Raw genomic sequence first — 19,322 nt, forward strand, 5'->3', positions numbered from 1 at the left:
CGAATAATGGGAGATGGAAAAAGATTTGCCGAATTAATTCTGACGAACACAGATGACACCATATATGGGGCTCGGCGTCGTCGCAATGTGCTGCTAACGCCTTTATCAAAAATCTTGCATTCCTTTTTATGTGCACAGCACTCAGTTTGGCAATTACAAGCTGATGCAAAAAAGTTGTAAAAACTTACCCCATCGTGACTACATGTAGTCCAGTGTCTCCATTTTCCAAGCGTGCCTTGTTTTGTTTACTATTGGTTGCTAGGTTGCCAACACCACCGTCACTCGCCAAAGGACCTAAAGGAAATGCATGCACCTACTTGTTTTTTGCGAATTAAAATAAATGCAAAAAGAGTAAATGCGAATAATGGGAGATGGACACGCATTTGCCGAATTAATTCTGACGAACACACGGACCGCTGTCGTCTTTACCATATATGGGGCTTGACGTCGTTGCAATGTCCTTGCTGCTAATGCCTTATCAAAAATGCTGAATTCCTTCTTCTGTGCACAGTATTGAGTTTGGCAATTAAAAGCTGCACTGCTAATACATCAATAACTTGCCACATCGTAACTACACGCTGTCTCCATTTTCCAAGCGTGCTTTTTGTTTACTCTTGGTTGCTAGGTTACCAATACCACCCTCATTCGCTCAAAGAACTTGATGGAAACGCACAATTCGCATGTTTGTTTTTCTTTTTATGCGAGTTTTGAAAAGATTCGCTTCACGTTTGGATGGAAATCTAAGCTGTATAGTACACAAACGTATACTCTGACCAGTAACAAAAACTGCACGATCAGGAATAATTTTGGCACATAATATAAAACAATACTCTTGTGGCTGGGTATGGTGAAAACAAAGCAATTACCTAAAATGAATAAAATGACTGTAATTATGTGATGCTGTCATCCGCTAATGGTCAGGGATGCAGCTGGAAAATATGCCAGCTTCTGGGATCAGACTGCATTAACCACATCAATACATTTGTCAGTGTAGAAATTAATATAATCTGAATTGTTTAAGAGAATATTTAACGCTTAACATCTTACACATGTAAGATACTAATAACATGAAGTTTGTTTATTTTTTACATTGTGCATTGGGCAGACGCTTTAATCAAAAGTGAATTACAAGATTTTCTTATGCAAATATATACACAACAGTTGTCACTGGGGTTTAAAGGGTCCATGGCATGAAAATCTGACTATTTCCATGTTTAAGTGCTATGATTGGGTCCCCAGTGCTTCTATAAACCTAGAAAATGTGAAAAAGATCAACCCAGTAACTTAGTTTTGGTAAAACATTCTCTACAAGCGCATGAAAAAATAGGTCGTTGAAATTTGGCTCTCCTTATGATGTCATAAGGAGCTCTTATTATGATAATACCACCCCTTAATCTCCACTATACAACCACAGCACTGCCATTTAGTGCAGAGAAAAGCACAATTGAGTTTTAATTGCAACAAACCACCATCATCGTGATAAGTGTTTGAATTTCATCAGCTCATTTGCACTTTAAAGTACACACAAAATGGCACATTTTTGCATACACCTACAAAGTGGCAATTTTAACATGCTATAATAAATTATTTATGTGGTATTTTGAGCTAAAACTTCACATATGTGCTCTGGGGACACCAAAGATTTATTTGACATCTTTAAAAAGTCTTGTGCCTTTAACAAAAAGTTTACTTTTGTACCTAAAAGGTGCATATTGGTACCTCAAAGGACATATCAGTACCAAAATGGTACATATTAGGACCTTTTTAAAAAGTACCATCCCAGTGCCAACTTTTGTACCTCTTATTTGAGAGTGGTTCTTGAAGTGAATCACTTTTAGTGCTAATTTAATTATCACCATTTCTGTAACTCCATATGCATAACAAGTGCACTATTTCAAATAGAGTTGTAGTTATAGTGATTGCAGTCAGACACACGCCTTGGGTGTTTACGCTAATATGTAGCTGTAGCTTTATTTTTCTTTATTTTTAAACCTCTGAACAGAGCCCTGTCTAAGAGCCAGAAGGGACAGATGGATGAACAGAATGAAGAAACTGGCCTTAAATAGAAAACCTACGAGGGTCAATCCAGTCTTCTCTTCACATACACTTACTAATATCAAACACCATGATCCCTAAATCATCTAGAAGAGTAAACACACAGTAAAAACATACCCCCCTGCTATTCTGTATGTGGCACCACGTTAAATGTTTCTTCTGCCTATCGCATACAATTTAACATGCTGCTGCTGCTAGTGAATGGTTGACTTAACTCCTCTTTTAAATTAATGCATGCGTGAAATGTTTATGAACACCTATGAAGCTTGTTTTACATAACATGACTTTTGACACCTGTTAAACAAATTATATATACACAACCATCTTTTCACAGTCGTTTCTCTTTCTTTACCACCAGCCTCTTTAAATCCCCCTTATACTGCACTGCTTCATGCAAAGGCGTTTAATTGAACAGCTGTTGAGTTTCTCATTCGTAACCTTTAATTTCTCACAAGTTAAATGCCAGTAGATAAAATCTCCCGATCACCCAAAAGCTGCAATTTGGAGCCCGGGCAGCTGCAAGCAGTTAGCTTCACCGCAGTGTCGTATATACTCTGCATATAGATGTTAAGCATGAGGCTGTTGTGAGGCTCTGACAGGCCAAAAGATCCTAATTGCTCCCTTACACCCTTTCATTAAAAGGCTTAATGGGGAAAACAAGTAGCTGTAGCATTGGATGTTGTATCTTGTTGAGAAGACAACGCTAATAAGAAACAGCACATAGCCTATAAGCAGCGCTGATATAATATAATGTGATTCACTATAAATCCCCCATAGAGTTTGAGTGTCTTCCTCTGGCTTTTGTAATTAGTTTTTCCAGAAAATAAGGAAAACTATGATAACACGCATCGTTGTAAAAAAACATAAAACAGACATTTAGTTGAACAAGTATAATTTTATTACTTCATTTTACGATGCAATCAGATTATACAGTAACATTTCTTCCATTTTGAGTTCGAGTACAATAAAAAGGAACAACACTCAGATTTTATTGCATTGGATTTTAATAGTGATTGACTCTTGCATGCTTATAGCTATGCATTCGTTGAGCACTAACCACTGTGCGGTTAGACAATATGATTCATTAAAAATATCTCTGACAGACACAGACCCCAGTCTACAGGATTTCGTGCCAATTGGAGGTCCACAAAATCTATGCTTGTCTACTAGTAATTGATCATTATTCATACCAGAACATAAAAGCATCTGCTGTTTGGCTTTTACGTCGTCTTTCAGTTTTGAAAATAAAAATAGAAGACATCCAACAAAGTAGCATTGTATTACAAAGACTATTATGATGACTTTACCATATAATACTGTTTTGTATAAGCATATATGAGCACAAAGAAAATACTGTGGTAAATGTGACCAACCCCTTTTTTACTGTTTATATACATAAAATCATTATTTGCATTTTCTGTGAAATATAACCTTGAAGTAAGGCCATGTCAAAGATAAAAAAAACTTAACGTGAAACCAGGGAGTAAAATTAAACTTTGAAGCTCCTAATCTGATTATTAGATTTCATCTTGTATTTCACAGACAGGGTCACATATAAATTGTATTTAAGTATATATTAAAGTATCATGGTATTACAATCTGGCACCTTTTCACTAAAGAAATGTCCACACTCATATTTAAAGGAATATTCCATTTTCTTAAAAGAAAAATCCAGATAATTTACTCACCACCATGTCATCCAAAATGTTGATTATGTTTTTTGAGGAAACATTGCAGGATTTTTCTCATTTTAATGGACTTTAATAGACACCAACAACCAGCACCCAACTCAACATGCAACAGCCCCTTCCAACGGAGCCTCAAAGGACCACAAACAATCCCAAACGAGGCACAATGGTCCCATGTAGCAAAACGACTGTCACTTTCCACAAGAAAAACAACAAGCACAACCTCTCGTCTAGATCCAGTCGTGATGCGCCAGCGTGACCCCACGCAATACGTCATGACGTCAAGAGGTCACAGAAGACGAACGCGAAACTCCGCCCCAGTGTTTACAAGTGTGTTGAAAGAGGACCGTTCCTACGTTGTTGTATGTCAACGGATACTAATTAATGTCTTTGTGTCAGTTTATTGTTTACAATGGTCCGCAAATGTGCATTTTATATATGTAACACGTGACCTCCCTATGTGACTACGCATTTACGTTAGGTCACGCTGGACCGGACTTAGACGAGAAATTGTGCTTCAAAAGTGCATATTTGTCACTCTCCCTGCCAAAAATGACAATCGTTTTGCTAGATAAGACTCGTTTGGGATTGTTTATAGTCCTTTGAAACTCCACTGAAAAAAACTGCCACGTGTTGAGTCAAGTGCCAATTGCTGGTGTCCATTAAAGTCCATTTAAATGAGAAAAAAAAACATAATTTCTTCTCGACTGAACAAAGAAAGACATCAACATTTTGGATGACATGGTGGTGAGCAAATTATCTGGATTTTGGAATATTCCTTTAAAACAATGTTATGTATGCATATCCATATTCATAATAAAGATACAAAAGAGTTCAGCTCAATAGGACTTAAAGGAACAGTATGTAGGATTGTGGCCAAAACTGGTACTACAATCACACAACTGGTGGCCAATACACAACATGACAACATAAACATCAGTTGAGGGCTGCAACTCCACTTTTTAAATGACAATATCCTGGCCAGAACACTGTTGTGAGTGATATAAGTATTTGAAATGAAAATGATTTCTTAATGTCTAGTGACATATCCGGGCCATTTTATGATTAATTGATATAAATTTCTTACATACTGTTCCTTTAACAGATAAATAACAGACTGATAACTACAAAAACTGCACGATTTCTACAGCACATGATATATTAAATATATATTCACAACGACAACCGAGAACGCATTTCTCTCTCTCTCTCTCTCTCTCTCTCTCTCTCTCTCTCTCTTTGTCTCCCTCTCTATTTTACATCTCATTAACAAATATAAGAGGACCTCTGGATGTGGGACTTCCCATCTGTCTGTAAAACATTGGCTGTCCTAGATTGGTTTGGGGTAGGCTGAGGCCTGCGCTTGATAAGTCAAAACTGCCCTGGTTGTAGAGCCTCTGGCCAAAGCCAGTCCCAGATTGATCAAAACTGGTTTGACTGTATTGCCTAAAGCTGCCACGTTTCTCAGAAGGAGTTCTGGATGGGTAGCGCTGGGTGGACTTGTGCAAGCCCGTCTCTTTGTAGGCAAACCAAATATTTCCAGCCCAAAGGAAGAAGTTCAAAAAACCAAAGGCCTTTAAGCAGAGACAAGGATAAATTAGAATGATAAAATAGATATCATTTAATATGTCGGCTTAAAAAAGCCTTGTCTAAGAAAAAGGTAGATATATTTTCTTATACACTCACCACAGACATGTTAAGATTTGTCCAGATGGGCTCCTGTAGGACCTCACATAGGTTCTCCTGGGCTCTGCATGCAGATATCAACAGCAGAATCTGATGCACATCAGTTGCCGTCTTCACACCAGACAGAGTTTTAGCCCAGGCAATTGAGCTTACCAGCCACAGGCTAGAGAAAGCCAAAGTCACCAGAAAGTCCTGTAGAGATTATAAAGAAGAAAGTCAGCAGAAAACAGAACAAGAGTATGAAATATTCGATTAAGTGGCATTTTATACTCACAACTAGTGGGCCTCTGTTCTTCTCTCTGTATGTGTTCTGGTAAAAGAAGTAAACGACTGTAGCCAATAGAGAATAGAGAAAGGCCAGGACCGACACGGTGACGAAAAACTGTGTAGATGAAGAATAATCTCCCTCGAGAAAGACGGTCTCTTTTCTTGTACCTTCACATAGAGGAGCACTGAAATGCACCTGCTGGAGTCTAGAAAAATATTTGAAACAATGTGCAAATTATTCATCCAGCTTCGACACTCTCAGAGAAAAGGTATAAAGCGGTCACAAGTTTCTACCTATAAGTGCATACTAGTACCTCAGAGCTACATATTGTTACCAAGGAACTTTTTAAAATGTACCGTCCCAGTGACAGCTTTTGTACCTTTTTTCTGAGTGTGTCCACATTACTCCAGTCAAATGAAGTGTATGCATTGATGCTGTACAGCACATTTAGTTTTAGATAAGCTTTGTTATATTGCCATATTTAAAACAGAAATAAACAAAAATATGAATGTAAAAAATATAATTTATTATGGATAATGGTTATCATACTTTTATCTTCAACCTATTATTCCATTACCAGAAGGTCTACAGAACTGCATCTAACATCTAATGCTTCTCAACAAGTCAATGATGGTGGACATAGCTTGCCATTATTCCACTTTCAGCTCTCCGCGGGCTAATGTTCACCAATGCCAAACCTGTTCTGAAAAAGTGGTTGCTCACTTTACAGATTTACTTTTTTCCACTAATGCGTTATTGATTTTTCATGTTTGTAGATATATACACTGTATAAAGTCAACATATCAACATTTCCACCTGTTCTGAAAATCAGAAATGAGGTGAACACTAATAAAAGATTTATTAAAAAAAACTCATTTACAGTGTGACATATGGTGCTTTAATTATTTTGTGATGTTGTGAATTGAAGACTTACCTGAATGGGTAGTTGAAACTAATGCTGAAATTGTTTTGGGTTTTGTCCAGGCATTCTACTTTAACCATTATCTCGCCTGAATATCCCCCACATGTTGCAAATGCTAAAACAGCAAAAAGCTGTGGGGGGAAATAGTACAACAAAATATTAAAACAAAACTTCTGTTGACATATGCAGTAGTGGCCAAAACTGATGCCCGGGGGGATAATTGGACAATATTTGCTTTTAATACCCCTCAGGTTAGATTACATTATTTTTTGTCCATTTTTTTATAAGATGCCTCATGTTTAAAGAATTAGTAAATTTTCTTAAAAAAAATCCAGATAATTTACTCACCTTCTTCAGTCGAGAAGAAATTATGTTTTTTTAAAGGAAAACATTGCAGGATTTTTCTCATTTTAATGGACTTTAATGGACCCCAACACATAACAGTTTTAATGCAGTTTCAACGGAGTTTCAAAGGACTCTAAACGATCCCAAATGAGACATAAGTGTCTTATCTAGCGAAACGGTTGTCATTTTTGACAAGAAAATAAAAAAAATGCACTTTTAAACCACGACTTCTGGTCTATCTCCGGTCCTGTGACGCGTCAGCGCGACCTCACGTAATTGCGCAATGACATCGAAAGGTCACATATTACATGTATGAAATGCACATTTGCAGACCATTTTAAACAATAAACTGACACAAAGACATTAATTAGTATCATTCCACATACAACAACGTTGGAACTGTCCTCTTTCTCCACACTACTGGGGCATAGTTTCGCATATGTCATCCGTGACCTCTTGATGTGATGATGTATTGCGTGAGGTCGTGCTGGCGCATCACAGGACCGGAGGAAGAGTAGAAGTTGTGGTTTAAAAGTGCCTATTTTTCTTGTCAAAAATGACAATCGTTTAGCTAGACAAGACCCTTATGCCTCGTTTGGAATCGTTTAGAGTCCTTTTGAAACCCAGTTGATACTGCAATTTTAAACTCCATTTAAACTGTTATGTGTTGGGGTCCATTAAAGTCCATTAAAATGAGAAAAATCCTGGAATGTTTTTCTCAAAAAAAATTTTTTCGTCTCGACTGAACAAAGAAAGACATCACCATTTTGGATGACATGGTGGTAAGTAAATTATCTGGATTTTTTTAAAGAAAACTGACTAATCCCTTAAACAATCAAAATATGAGGCGTTTTTATAAAAAAATGGACAAAACAATTGTAGGGAATCAGGTTTTATTCTAATATACAAAAACTGCATGAAATAACTAAAAGTTCACATGTAATTAAATATACACAGACTACAATTATATCCAGCCTGATCTCACGAAAATGTGCAAGTTTTTTAGATTCTAGGAGTTGTCTAATTCAGTGGTTCTCAACTTTTTTCAGCATGTGGCCCCCCTTGTGTACGGCGCATTCCTTCACGGCCCCCCAAAGAAAATTTATGACAAGAAACTATTCTAAAACTCAACTTTTAAATAAACAAAACATATTAAATGATACGTAGTGCTTTTGGTTAGTAGTCTTATTTTTTTTTAGGTTTAATTGCACAGAATTCATGATAAATTAATTTATTTTATAAAATGTCATAAAACTGGGGCCCCCCTGGCACCATCTCACGGAGAACCACTGGTCTAATTCTTATGAAGTGAATTGTACAAAAACAAATGAGTATCATAAAGAAGAACAATAACGAAACCCAAACCCTAACCCCGCCTCTATCCCCAAAGTCTCGGGGCAAAAGCAAATTGTACAAAAATGTACAAACGTGGGAATGATTTATTAAAAATTAGCTACCTAGTAAAATATGTATTTAGCACCCCCCTAAATTTTTTGACACCCCCCTAAATTTTCTTCAAACCTGAGCTTTAGTTTATATTCCAAACACACCAATGCAATTTGCATACAAAATTGTACATGCATATTTAATAAAACATTTGAATAAAGGGCGAAGGTGACAATTATTAAAAGCTGGACATCACTTTTGGCCACAGGACAAAGATCAACTCCCTTGACTCTTTTTAACATCATTACAAAAGCTTTACCCTCATCAGTCAAAGCCTGACTCAAATTAACCTTACAGAACATTATGTTTTAATTATGTTCCTGTTTTCTGATTTAGGGTCAATTAAATAACCTCCAATCCACCAACTACAAAATATAAAGGCCACAATTAGACAAAGATGTTTTTTACTGTAGACTTGGAAAACTGACACAAACAAATATGTTTTAAATATTGAACACCAGTTGTGTTTTGTATATTGAATAAAAGGGCTAAAGGTTTAATAAAAAGTGTCAGACTTTATTCTCCACGGACACAGCTGTTTGATTAGACATGTGTCCAAACCCCCTGCTATTTTCACTTTTTTGTCTCTCTCTCCCTCGGTCTATCTCTCTTTTCAATACTATGACACAGTAGGTGAGAGGAAGTACTTTTAAGATTTAATGCCTTCACTGTGTACTGTACACTGTGAGAAAAAATAGTCTCAAGCTGTCACAAGGGAAGTACCCTTTAAAAAGGTCCTAATACCAGATTTGATACCAATATGTACCTCTGAGGTACTAATATGAACTCTTTAGGTGCAAAGCTGTACTATTTAAAAGGGTCACACCCCAGTGACCATTATTTGACCATTTTTCTGACAGTGTATGGCAATTGAGTGTCATGTAAATCTTGTTAGTCTGTGTCTGTAGAGAAAGAGTGACATAATAGACACAGATATAACAATAATGAGGGGCGTTTTTTTTTTAAATATTACAATTGTATGTTTTTACCATGATGTTATTTCTACCTGCAGGTATAAGCAGCTGCCCAAAACTGTGTGAACATTCAAATGATATCACACAAGAATAATAATGCCTTTAGAGTACCACCGCACAATACACATCAGCAAAGAAGTCAATTCTTTGATGGTTCTCTGATGAGACCCAGTGAATTATGCAAAGGTTACCCAGGGGTTCCCAGCACACCCAGGAACGCACACACATATGCAGATACGCACCTTAATGAAATCACATTAACACACTTGTATACATAATATACGCATGTAACATATACAAATACGCCGTCATGTTTATCCCTGCTCAAATTCATCCTTAATGTGTCTGTCAAGAGCTGGTTGCCATTGATCTTTTGCACATTTCAACAAGAGCAGATGAATTATTTAAGCAAGAGAGACTACAAACAGGGAGGGCAATGCTGAAAAAGAGCAGCTTGTGTCTGATACACATGTGTGCACATAGACATGCCATTTTAAGGACGCAGTTGAGAGAAACCGCACAAAATATCTTCTTTAAAAACTTGCTACTTTCATCAAACATTTTATAAATCCGTGACAGTCAAATTACGGGAAAACACAGACACAAATCGTCTTATATTTCCTTTCGGAATATACAAAACCCCTGTAAAGTCAGCCAGGCTATTGTATGTAGAAGTGGTACAACTGTGCCAACAATTACCAACAGGTCTTAGAAAAACAGAGGTCTTACCGGAGCAAATATGACCATACACATTGATGAAAAGGATTGAGCATCAGCCTGTGTGTCTGTATATGACGGAGTGTTAAGCTCCTCTGCCAACCAAACCCAGAGATACAGAGTGACTGAACACCATGGAGATGCTCTGTGTGTTTGAGAAAAGACACACATGAAAATACAAAACACACACACACACACACACACACACACACACACACACACACACACACACACACACACACACACACACACACACACACACACACACACACACACACACACACACACGATCATCTACACATACGTGCATGTATTCAATTCACACTCAAGATTACTTCAAACTTAGATATAAGTGTGTAATAATCTAACCCATCATTATGTAAAAGTGATAGATCACCTTAGCAATTTGAATCAGGACAAAAATAAAAGTGAATATAAAGAAGAAATCTGCCTCAATAATAGTCCTCAATTTTCTTTAATTACAGCAAATGATTACAATGCAATCTAGATTACATTATGTTCATTATGTAAATGAATTCCCTGCATATTTTGACAGCTTAATGACTATATGGATCTTATATAGAGAACTAAGAGATTTATCAAAGTTGAGACCAAAACTTGCTATTGTCTGGTTAGTAGTTCGGATGTTTAAAATGTATCCATAGCCATTTTGAAAATTATATTTTCAACTAAGTTGGAATGCCTAAAACTGTTATAATATTCAATTTATTGATGAAACATTCTTCAACCCTATGTAACCCTAACATTATTCTGATTTTCATTCACTTTTACTTTTTCTACTGTATAATGTTTCTCTCTTGTAAACCCTTGCAATCTCCATTTATATATTATGCAAATGTGAATAAATTATGAACAGGGTAAAATGATAAAGAACATGGCATGAAAAAGCAGTTTTTATTATTGTTGATGTTTCTGTGATATTTTTTTCAGGATTTTAAAGAAAGAAAGAGATCGAGAGAGAGAGAAACTGGTGACATGTAATCCATTACCTGTGTTGTTATGCAATGCTGCCATCTGCTGCTTTAAAACTCATACGTGTTATTCCTTCAAACATTCATATGCCCTGGTTTTGAATAGTTCATGACTTTCACAGATAAATTAAAAACGAGCCAATGTACATAAACCAATTAAAACTTTTCACTCTTCAGTCTATTTAGTCTGTTGTGCAGTACGTGACTCAAGTAAACCTAAGGTGCTATTACTGTATTTCACCGCTAGGGGGTGGGTGGCTGTGCTTGAAAGGGATTTAAAAGGTTGATGAGAAAATAACACAAAACGAATTAACCATCCCGCCCAATCACCCACGAGGACTAAAAAAACACACGAATAATGTTGTTCTCGTGCAATAAACTACAACTACAAGATAACTGTAATGATAACTGTCGTCCACAACAACGGTCCATAACGATGTTTCCAAGCTCACGCGCTGCCGTTTCACATTAATCGTGATTTGATTGGCTGGAAAATTTATCGTTCATAAGCTGGATAAAACTGCTCCGAAAGTGATCCCAAATATATTTTTAGTGGCTGTGACTTAGCCATATATCTTCACAGAATCGTCTCGGTGTATTATGAGATATTTACTTCTTGACAACTGAAAAAGTAAGTAAACTCTTCAGTTCATTCTAAACCCGCCATGTTAGTACGCGACTATCGCGGCTGTTGGTTCCGCTCGACGCAACTTCGGATTTCCTCAGGCAACGTGCGGAGTAAAAACATTCTTAAAATTGTAATAGACATTTAGTTTAATTGCTAAACTACAAGTGAACAAAATTTCAATGAATTTCAACGATGTGCACGGGAGTTTTACCACCCGCAAAATGGAAAACAATGGGACAAAATTAAGTGATGACTTTCGAGTTTTAAATGGCCAGTATTTTGTTATTCTTGAACCCATAGACATGGTCTTGGTGTCATTTTAAAGGAATTTTCAAGCTCTCTCTATCCGAATAGCATTTAACCATGTTGAAAATTTTACCTACATGTTAAAATTATCAGGTTATCCGTATGTTACGTCCTATGACGTAAATCAAACGCAAAATGAATTTACTATATTAAATTAATAAACCATACCAACAATATTAAATCACCATTAAAATAACTTTGTAAATATATCACACGTTTAAATTTATCACATTTATCAGGTAACCCTACTAAAAACAACAGCTAACACCAGCAAAGGTATTGGTGTAGCAAGCTGGTCTAGCTGTGTTTTTGGTCACTTTTTAAGACGGTCTGGACTCACCAGCTTTGTCAGGCTATGAGGACCAGTTTAAACCAGCTCCCGCCACCTCAAACCAGCCTGGTTTAGCTTTATTTTACTGTAGGGTTTGTATTTGTCATCTAATTGCATTGCAGAGTCTCTACTAATATAAGTTGTTTGCTTGTTGTACTGCACATTTGGATAGTATGAATAACTAACGTTACTCAAAAGATCAGGGGCTGGTTGTCCTCAAGATAAAAGTAGCCTAAGTTTTATTACTTATCTATTCATTACTGGCATTATCTCGTAATCTCTGATGTGTTTTTTCATTTAACATTCAAGAAAACCTTTTATTTAGCTTGGGTTTTTTATTTCCAGTAAATTAGTAGCCTAGTTTGAGGGCGTGCATTTTGGTTTTCCACTCTCCCTGTTCCTGTGGCCAGCTGGAACTAATCCATAGGATTATGTCCTTGGTGTCCCATTCTCACCTAACATGTTGACAACTTCATCAAAGAATGTGTGTCGAACACATCCCCAATTTAAAATTAATTTCACAACTGTCTTATTTGATTATTTTTCACTCTTTTATCCCTCTCTCGATCATTGCTTTTTAACAGGGGTCTCCAACCTTTTTGTGAGCAAGGGCTACCACAATGGATAAAACTACTTTTTTGATGTAGTCTACATAAAACTTTTTGTTTTACTTGATTTTATTTTACCTAAAATGTTAACATACTTGAAAGAAGCCATACTAATATGAAAAATATGTAAAAAAAAATAAATATTAAAATTGAAGCTATCATAGAATGTGCTTTGGCGGGCACCTCACAGACTTTGTGCGGGCAACCTGGGCACCATGTTGGAGACCACTGATTTAGATCAATCACATGCCGGTATCCACTCAGCTAATTCTGGCGTCCTATCAGCCTTACTGTTCACATACAGTGGGATTTTTGCATTAGGGTAGACAACAAATATATTGTCCAGAATGGAGTCAGTGATCCGGGCAGCCTTTGGCAAGCAAATCCCTTAGCCAACACTGATGAGAGAGACAACTTGCAGCTGAAACATCAGCAAATTGTACAATGGAGTGAAGAAAAATACCTACTCTGATATTCCTTTTAAACTAAAATGTGGTATATGCAATGCATTTAATTATGCTTGTACTGAATATCAATGATGTACAAGATGTGATTGTGCAACAAAGAATAAGACTAAATTGATTATACAAAATAATTTTAGAGTGCCTAATTAGAGATATCATAATATGCAGCTAACAAAAGGGAGAAAATTGCAGGCAATTTTGCAGGTTCCCATTATCTCATGTATGTAATGGTGCACGGTGTTCAATGAATCAAAGCACAGTTGGTGCATGTCTTTAGGCATGTCAGCTGTATTAATCTTTTATAAGGCGATACACAGTGATTGAGTAATGGGTAATGACTGCTGTTGTAAGAGGTGTAGACTGATACATAGCACTGTGTTTAAATAATTGACAGAGTAACGAATAATAGCTAGCATTTTGTATTGATCCCTATTTGTTTATCTAAACCCCTTTAGTACAACTTGTGTTTCAAAGCTTGTCAAATATAATTTGTATAGGGGTGAAGAAATCAGGTAATTTTGACTGAAAGGTTGATACAAAACATGTACATATTTTAAAATGTTTTTGTACTTTGTATACCCCCCTTTTGCTTACACTTGAGCTGACATGACTCTACAGTTTGTGGAAAAACCTAATGATCTATGTTATCCCAGCATGCACACATATGACATGTTGTAGAAAGGATTTATACAAACAGTGCAGATTCTGATGACGAATGCGATTAATTTTACATAACTGTCCTTGTATAAAAGGTGCAATGTGGGAGTTTTAGCGACATGTAGCGGTGAGAATTGCATTCAATGTAGGGTTGTGCCGCTGGCCGATAGTATCGTGTATCGCCGATCGTCAGACATATCGGCAATAGTGGGATTTCATGACGATAGTTGTCGATAGTTATTTTTATCATCATATTTCTACATGAACATGCCCGTTGCATGCTTTTCCTCGCATGATAGGGTTTGTGGGCTGCACTTTGCGCGAGAGAGCTTGTAACACGCACAGATTCCTTCTCGCATACACCTGGAGTTAATGCGCGCAACTTGTTCTCTTGCTTGGACCTGAATGCACGCGGCATGGACTCCTTCTAGCACCTGAACTTGTAATGCGCATGATTCGGACTCTTCCTCACACATGAGCTTGTAATACGCGCGGCTGTTACCGCACAGGGTTAGTTAATGGCATCAGTTTTAAGATGGTTGCGGTCATGACAGTGTTGCCCTTGCTTCTTTTTTGTCCACCAATCAAGTGACTTGTCATAAATGAGTCAAAATGCACAAATAAATGAATTAGTAAACTACTGCCCCATCCCCCGATACTATCGTGTATCGGCGATCTCACAGGCTGACGATCTCAAAATGGGGCATATCGCCAAACACTAATTCAAAGGCTCGGTCCACAGCTCACCCCTCCTTTTCGAAACGCGTAGTAAAGCTATGGTAGCTGCCAGAAAACAAACACGTCATCGTCTGAGACAATGTAGTATCAAAACGCGCTCTATTCATGAATATCAGCTGACGCCACTCACATCTCAAACTTGTCTTCTGCCATTTTGAGTACCTGAAGTGTTTGCAAAAGAACTCGAAGCTATACCTTCAATATGTTGTGAGCATCAAAATCGCTATTTTTGCAGCACTGGGAAGGCTCGACACAACATGATACTTTGCTCGAAGTATCACCTGGGTCTCTACACATGAACGTCAGCATTGAGAACATTGTTTGTGAACACAGAGTTTACTAAAAATAAAGGTTTTGAACAACTGACTTTGTCTGTTTTGGGTCCGCTCGCCCCCATCTTGCCAGTCAAGAGGTATTGATCTCTGATTGCAACGTAAGGAAGGAGGAGAGCAAAGATTGATAGATCCTAAAGCATAGTTCCATATAAATGCACGGATAATTCGTTGCTTTATCGCAAGTGAAAAACAATATTGACCTTCTAGTTAAAAAGGAACCTCATGTAAGATTCATTCATTCGCATTCTTCGATCGATTCTTTATGTCTTGCAAAGATGGCGAGCGGACACCAAAACAACCAAAGTCAGTTGTTCCAAACCTTTCTTTTTAGTAAACTCTGTGTACACAAACAATGTTCTCAATGCTCACGTTCATGTGTAGATTCCATAGACTGTAAAAAAAGATGGACGACGCCTGTTCGCTCTCTTCCATTGGTGAAAGTGAAGCCGCCAGTGTCCCGATATGGCGCTGACATCTTGGGTCTTAAATCTGCGCAGTAGGGATTTCGGGACCAGTCATGTGCAGTAGTGAGTAGGAAGTAAAGCCGCGAAATCAAGACCCCACCCTCGCTCTCGCAGAATGCACATATCACACGATATCACAGCTGTCAATCATGACGTGACACCACCGTTTTTATATCATTAAATAACTAACTAAACACAAAGTTATTTTAAAAGCAAACATTTGAATTTACATCAGCGTGATAAAAACTACAGTAAATGACAGAAACCAGTTTTGGAAAAAAGATAATTGAAGTGTAATTACATTTTTTAGTCCCATTGAATTTCATGGGGAGGCGGGGTTTATGACCTATACTGGGACCAGTCACTGGGGGGCGATCGAGATGTTTTGGCTTCACTTTTCAGCGCTTGTGCGACACGCTTGGTAGATCCAGGTGATACTTCGAGCAAAGTTTCATGTGTCGCGGCTTCTTAGTGTTGTAATATAATAAATATATATTGTAATTAGTGGTAGTTCGGTAGCAGCTAGGGATCACACCCTAACGATGATATTTTTTGACAGTTAAGGTGCGAAATGTTGTCATTCGTAGCCATTAAGTGCGTACGAATCATATACAGTAAAAGATAAGAAATCCGTAAATCGTAGCAAGCTAGCTTGTCAGTAGCCTACTGGCACTCGGTAGGTACTCAAAATGGCGGAAAAAGAGCAGATGACGTAAAAGGTCACATGACTGATATTCATGAATTGAACAGTTTGTACGTTTAGGGCAACTGTAGAAACATGACGGCACAAAATGGTGTCTTCCATGTAAGGCGACGCACGGTGTATGTAGATAATACAGTTTATTTTGTAAGGTCTTTATGAACCACTGATAAAATATTATATATTATATTGCATTTCTGTCAAGAGATCCTTCTAAAAGTCCCACATGGTGGTTGGCAGGTCTAAAGCTCTGACAGCAGTAAGGTTTCTTTACTATGCCTGGAGTGAGGAAGGCGGTTGCTCTTTACTGCATATTTAATGAATCTTTTTCTGGCTTTCTTCTCTCATCTGTCCCTATCTAGCCTTAGTGCAAAAGGGATAACGTGCTGTTAAACACAAGATAAATGGAATGCGTATTTTAGTGTATTTCAATTGCGACCCAAACATTTGTTTCTTTATTGAACAGAAATGTGAAGATGAAAAATCTATGATGAACATCCCCTTAGATTCAGGCAACTTCACAGCAATGTGGACGAACCCTTTGGTGTTTGTTCTGTCTGGTGCTGTACCAGATCAAGGACTAGTGCATTACACAGCTCTATATTTAGAAATAATAGTATTCTTAAATCCAGCTTTGTTCCACCAGAGGAAAAGTGGTGGAGAGGTGGAAGGCAGATGGCTGGCATGAATGTAAAGCTGATTTTTTCATAAAAGTGTCGTTTTTGATAAACAATAAATATCTGACAGATGTATTGTTGAATTGTTCCCCTATGCCTTATTCTCATGCCATGTATTGTACATAGATCTAAAGGTCTGCCAACAGTGGTCATGGAAACTGAGTGATAGATGCTTTCTTAATACTTCATTTATATACAGTACTATTCACTTAGACAAAAAAAGCTAACTTAAAATGTTTTAATATTTTAGGGAGCTTTTTTGAGCGCAACCCTAGCACTCAAACTCACCCTTCGCCATTGACCTGCTCATGAAATTTCACGTCCAATAAATTTCCCATTAAACTCCCCTGTACTCTTAACACACACACGCATTGTTTAACAGCATCACAGTCTGAAAGCCTTGTTTTTAAGGTGCTTTTAACCTTTTGAATTTTTACGATAGAGTTTCCAGTTAAAACCCTCACAAAATGTCTTGAGGAGAAACAAGAGTTTAGGTTTGGATAGGATTTAGTTTATGTCTTAGTCATGATTCGCTACACTGTCAGAAACAAATTGTCAAAAAATGTACCCCAGCTGTCTCTGGGGCAAAATGTACCCTTTCAAAAAGTACAGCTTTGCACCTAACGAGTTCATATTAGTACCTCAGAGGTACATATTGGTACCAAATGTATAATAATGGTGTGTACCTAATGGTATGTATCCCAGTGACAGCTGGGATGACAGTTTTTTAACAGTGTATTGCAAAGGTTTGTTGCTGGGAACTGCTAGAAATTGAACTGAAACCTTTATGACAATATATTTTTATTACATAGTTCCCTCGGTTCCCTCAGGTTGCCATGGAATGAGGGCTGTGGGCTTGATGAATATGCAAACGAGGGGTTATAAATTGATTGATTACCAGAACAGTATACACCTCTCCCCACGCTTCAATCCCCTCACTGTTGTTTCATTTCAAATAGGTCTAATTGCCTTACACAGACAGAGGAAACAATGTTTATAAGAAGATATTTGTAGAGTGAACGTGTCTAGCATGCCTGAACCATGTACACAAATTTGTATGAATATGGAAACTTGTTTACGTATTTAAGGAAGAAAGAGAGAGAAAACGAAGAGGGTTTCATAGACATAAGAAATATAATACACTGTTAGAAAAATTGTCAAATTATGTACCCTAGCTGTCACTGTGGCTGTACCCTTTAAAAAGGTCCTTATATGTACCATTTGGTATACTTCAGGTCCACAGCTGTACTTTTTGAAAGAGTACTGTCCCCATTTTTATCAGTATTTGTTTTTTTTAGTTTTCTTTTTATTACTGTTAACAAGATGTGTCTCATTAACATAATGAGAGATGTTTTCTTATGTCCTAAAATCTAAATTAGATTCAATATTGGCTGGCAATTGAGGAACTTGGTGTTAAACTCTCTCAAGCTTGGGATTAGTGTTCAGCATTATATTTTATGTTAGAGATGATGAAAAGAGAGGAAAGAGAGAGTGAAAATAGGAAAGAATTGGAAAGGAACTGGTATAAAACTTCTGAAAAGACAGCAATAGGCTTTATGCCCAGCTGCACTATTCCTGAACTTCAGCCAGCTCCTTGTTTCCTGTCTGCCATTATTGGACAAACTGATTAATCCAGATGTGTCTGATTATTGTTGTTGTGACTACTGAGGTCAGGCACACCTGGATTAATCAGTTTGTCCAATAATGGCAGACAGGAAACAAGGAGTTGGCTGAAGTTCAGGAAGTAGTGCAGCTAGGCATAAAGCCTATTACAGAATTGTCATGATACTACGGTATTTAAGTCAGAGAGGACAAAAATGACAGGGTCAAGGCTTGCTTGAGTCACTCTATAATAGCTCATTCTTGCCCCCCCCCCTTCTCTGCCTATACTGTTCTTAAATTACTGACATATTGTCTGTCATTTAAAAAAATATGCGTCCATCATCAACACATAAGCAAAAAATGACTCAGCATTTTACATTATTTATTTACTTTTAAGAAGTTGACTAAACAGGTTGCAGTGTTAAAAATGTTTAATGCGTTAAAAAAGTCATATAATAGCTAACTTTTTACATATCCACTCAGCTAATGGATTATTAGGAACACCTGTTCAATTTCTCATTAATGCAATTATCTAATCAACCAATTACATGGCAGTTGCTTCAATGCATTTAGGGGTGTGGTCCTGGTAAAGACAATCTTCTGAACTCCAAACTGAATGTCAGAATGGGAATGAAAGGTGATTTAAGCAATTTTGAGCGTGGCATGGTTGTTGTTGCCAGACGGGCCGGTCTGAATATTTCATAATCTGCTCAGTTACT

At 37.3% G+C, this 19,322-nt stretch overlaps 1 protein-coding gene across 1 annotated transcript; it reads right to left on the reverse strand.

Annotated features, from left to right (window-relative positions):
- Positions 1-4,517: 4,517 nt before the first annotated feature.
- synprb (synaptoporin b) lies at positions 4,518-10,288 on the reverse strand. Its single transcript, XM_055212199.2, has 5 exons — positions 10,114-10,288; positions 6,632-6,750; positions 5,704-5,902; positions 5,430-5,621; positions 4,518-5,317 (listed from the first exon to the last, which is right to left on the reverse strand). The coding sequence occupies exons 1-5, from the start codon at positions 10,270-10,272 to the stop codon at positions 5,000-5,002; spliced, it is 987 nt and encodes a 328-aa protein (XP_055068174.2). The 5' UTR covers positions 10,273-10,288; the 3' UTR covers positions 4,518-4,999.
- Between the last annotated feature and the right edge of the window lie 9,034 nt (positions 10,289-19,322).

Source organism: Misgurnus anguillicaudatus, chromosome 8 (genome assembly GCF_027580225.2).
Source record: "Misgurnus anguillicaudatus chromosome 8, ASM2758022v2, whole genome shotgun sequence".
NCBI lineage: Eukaryota > Metazoa > Chordata > Actinopteri > Cypriniformes > Cobitidae > Misgurnus > Misgurnus anguillicaudatus.

What these genes read in the sequence shown, in the direction of transcription:
- synprb (XM_055212199.2), bottom strand. Translation starts at nt 10,272, where the DNA reads ATGTGTGTCTTTTCTCAAACACACAGAGCATCTCCATGGTGTTCAGTC. An exon ending in AGAACAGAGGCCCACTAGTT is followed by an intron (nt 5,622 to 5,703) that starts GTGAGTATAAAA and finishes TAATCTCTACAG; the next exon opens with GACTTTCTGGTGACTTTGGC. An exon ending in CAAATCTTAACATGTCTGTG is followed by an intron (nt 5,318 to 5,429) that starts GTGAGTGTATAA and finishes CTCTGCTTAAAG; the next exon opens with GCCTTTGGTTTTTTGAACTT.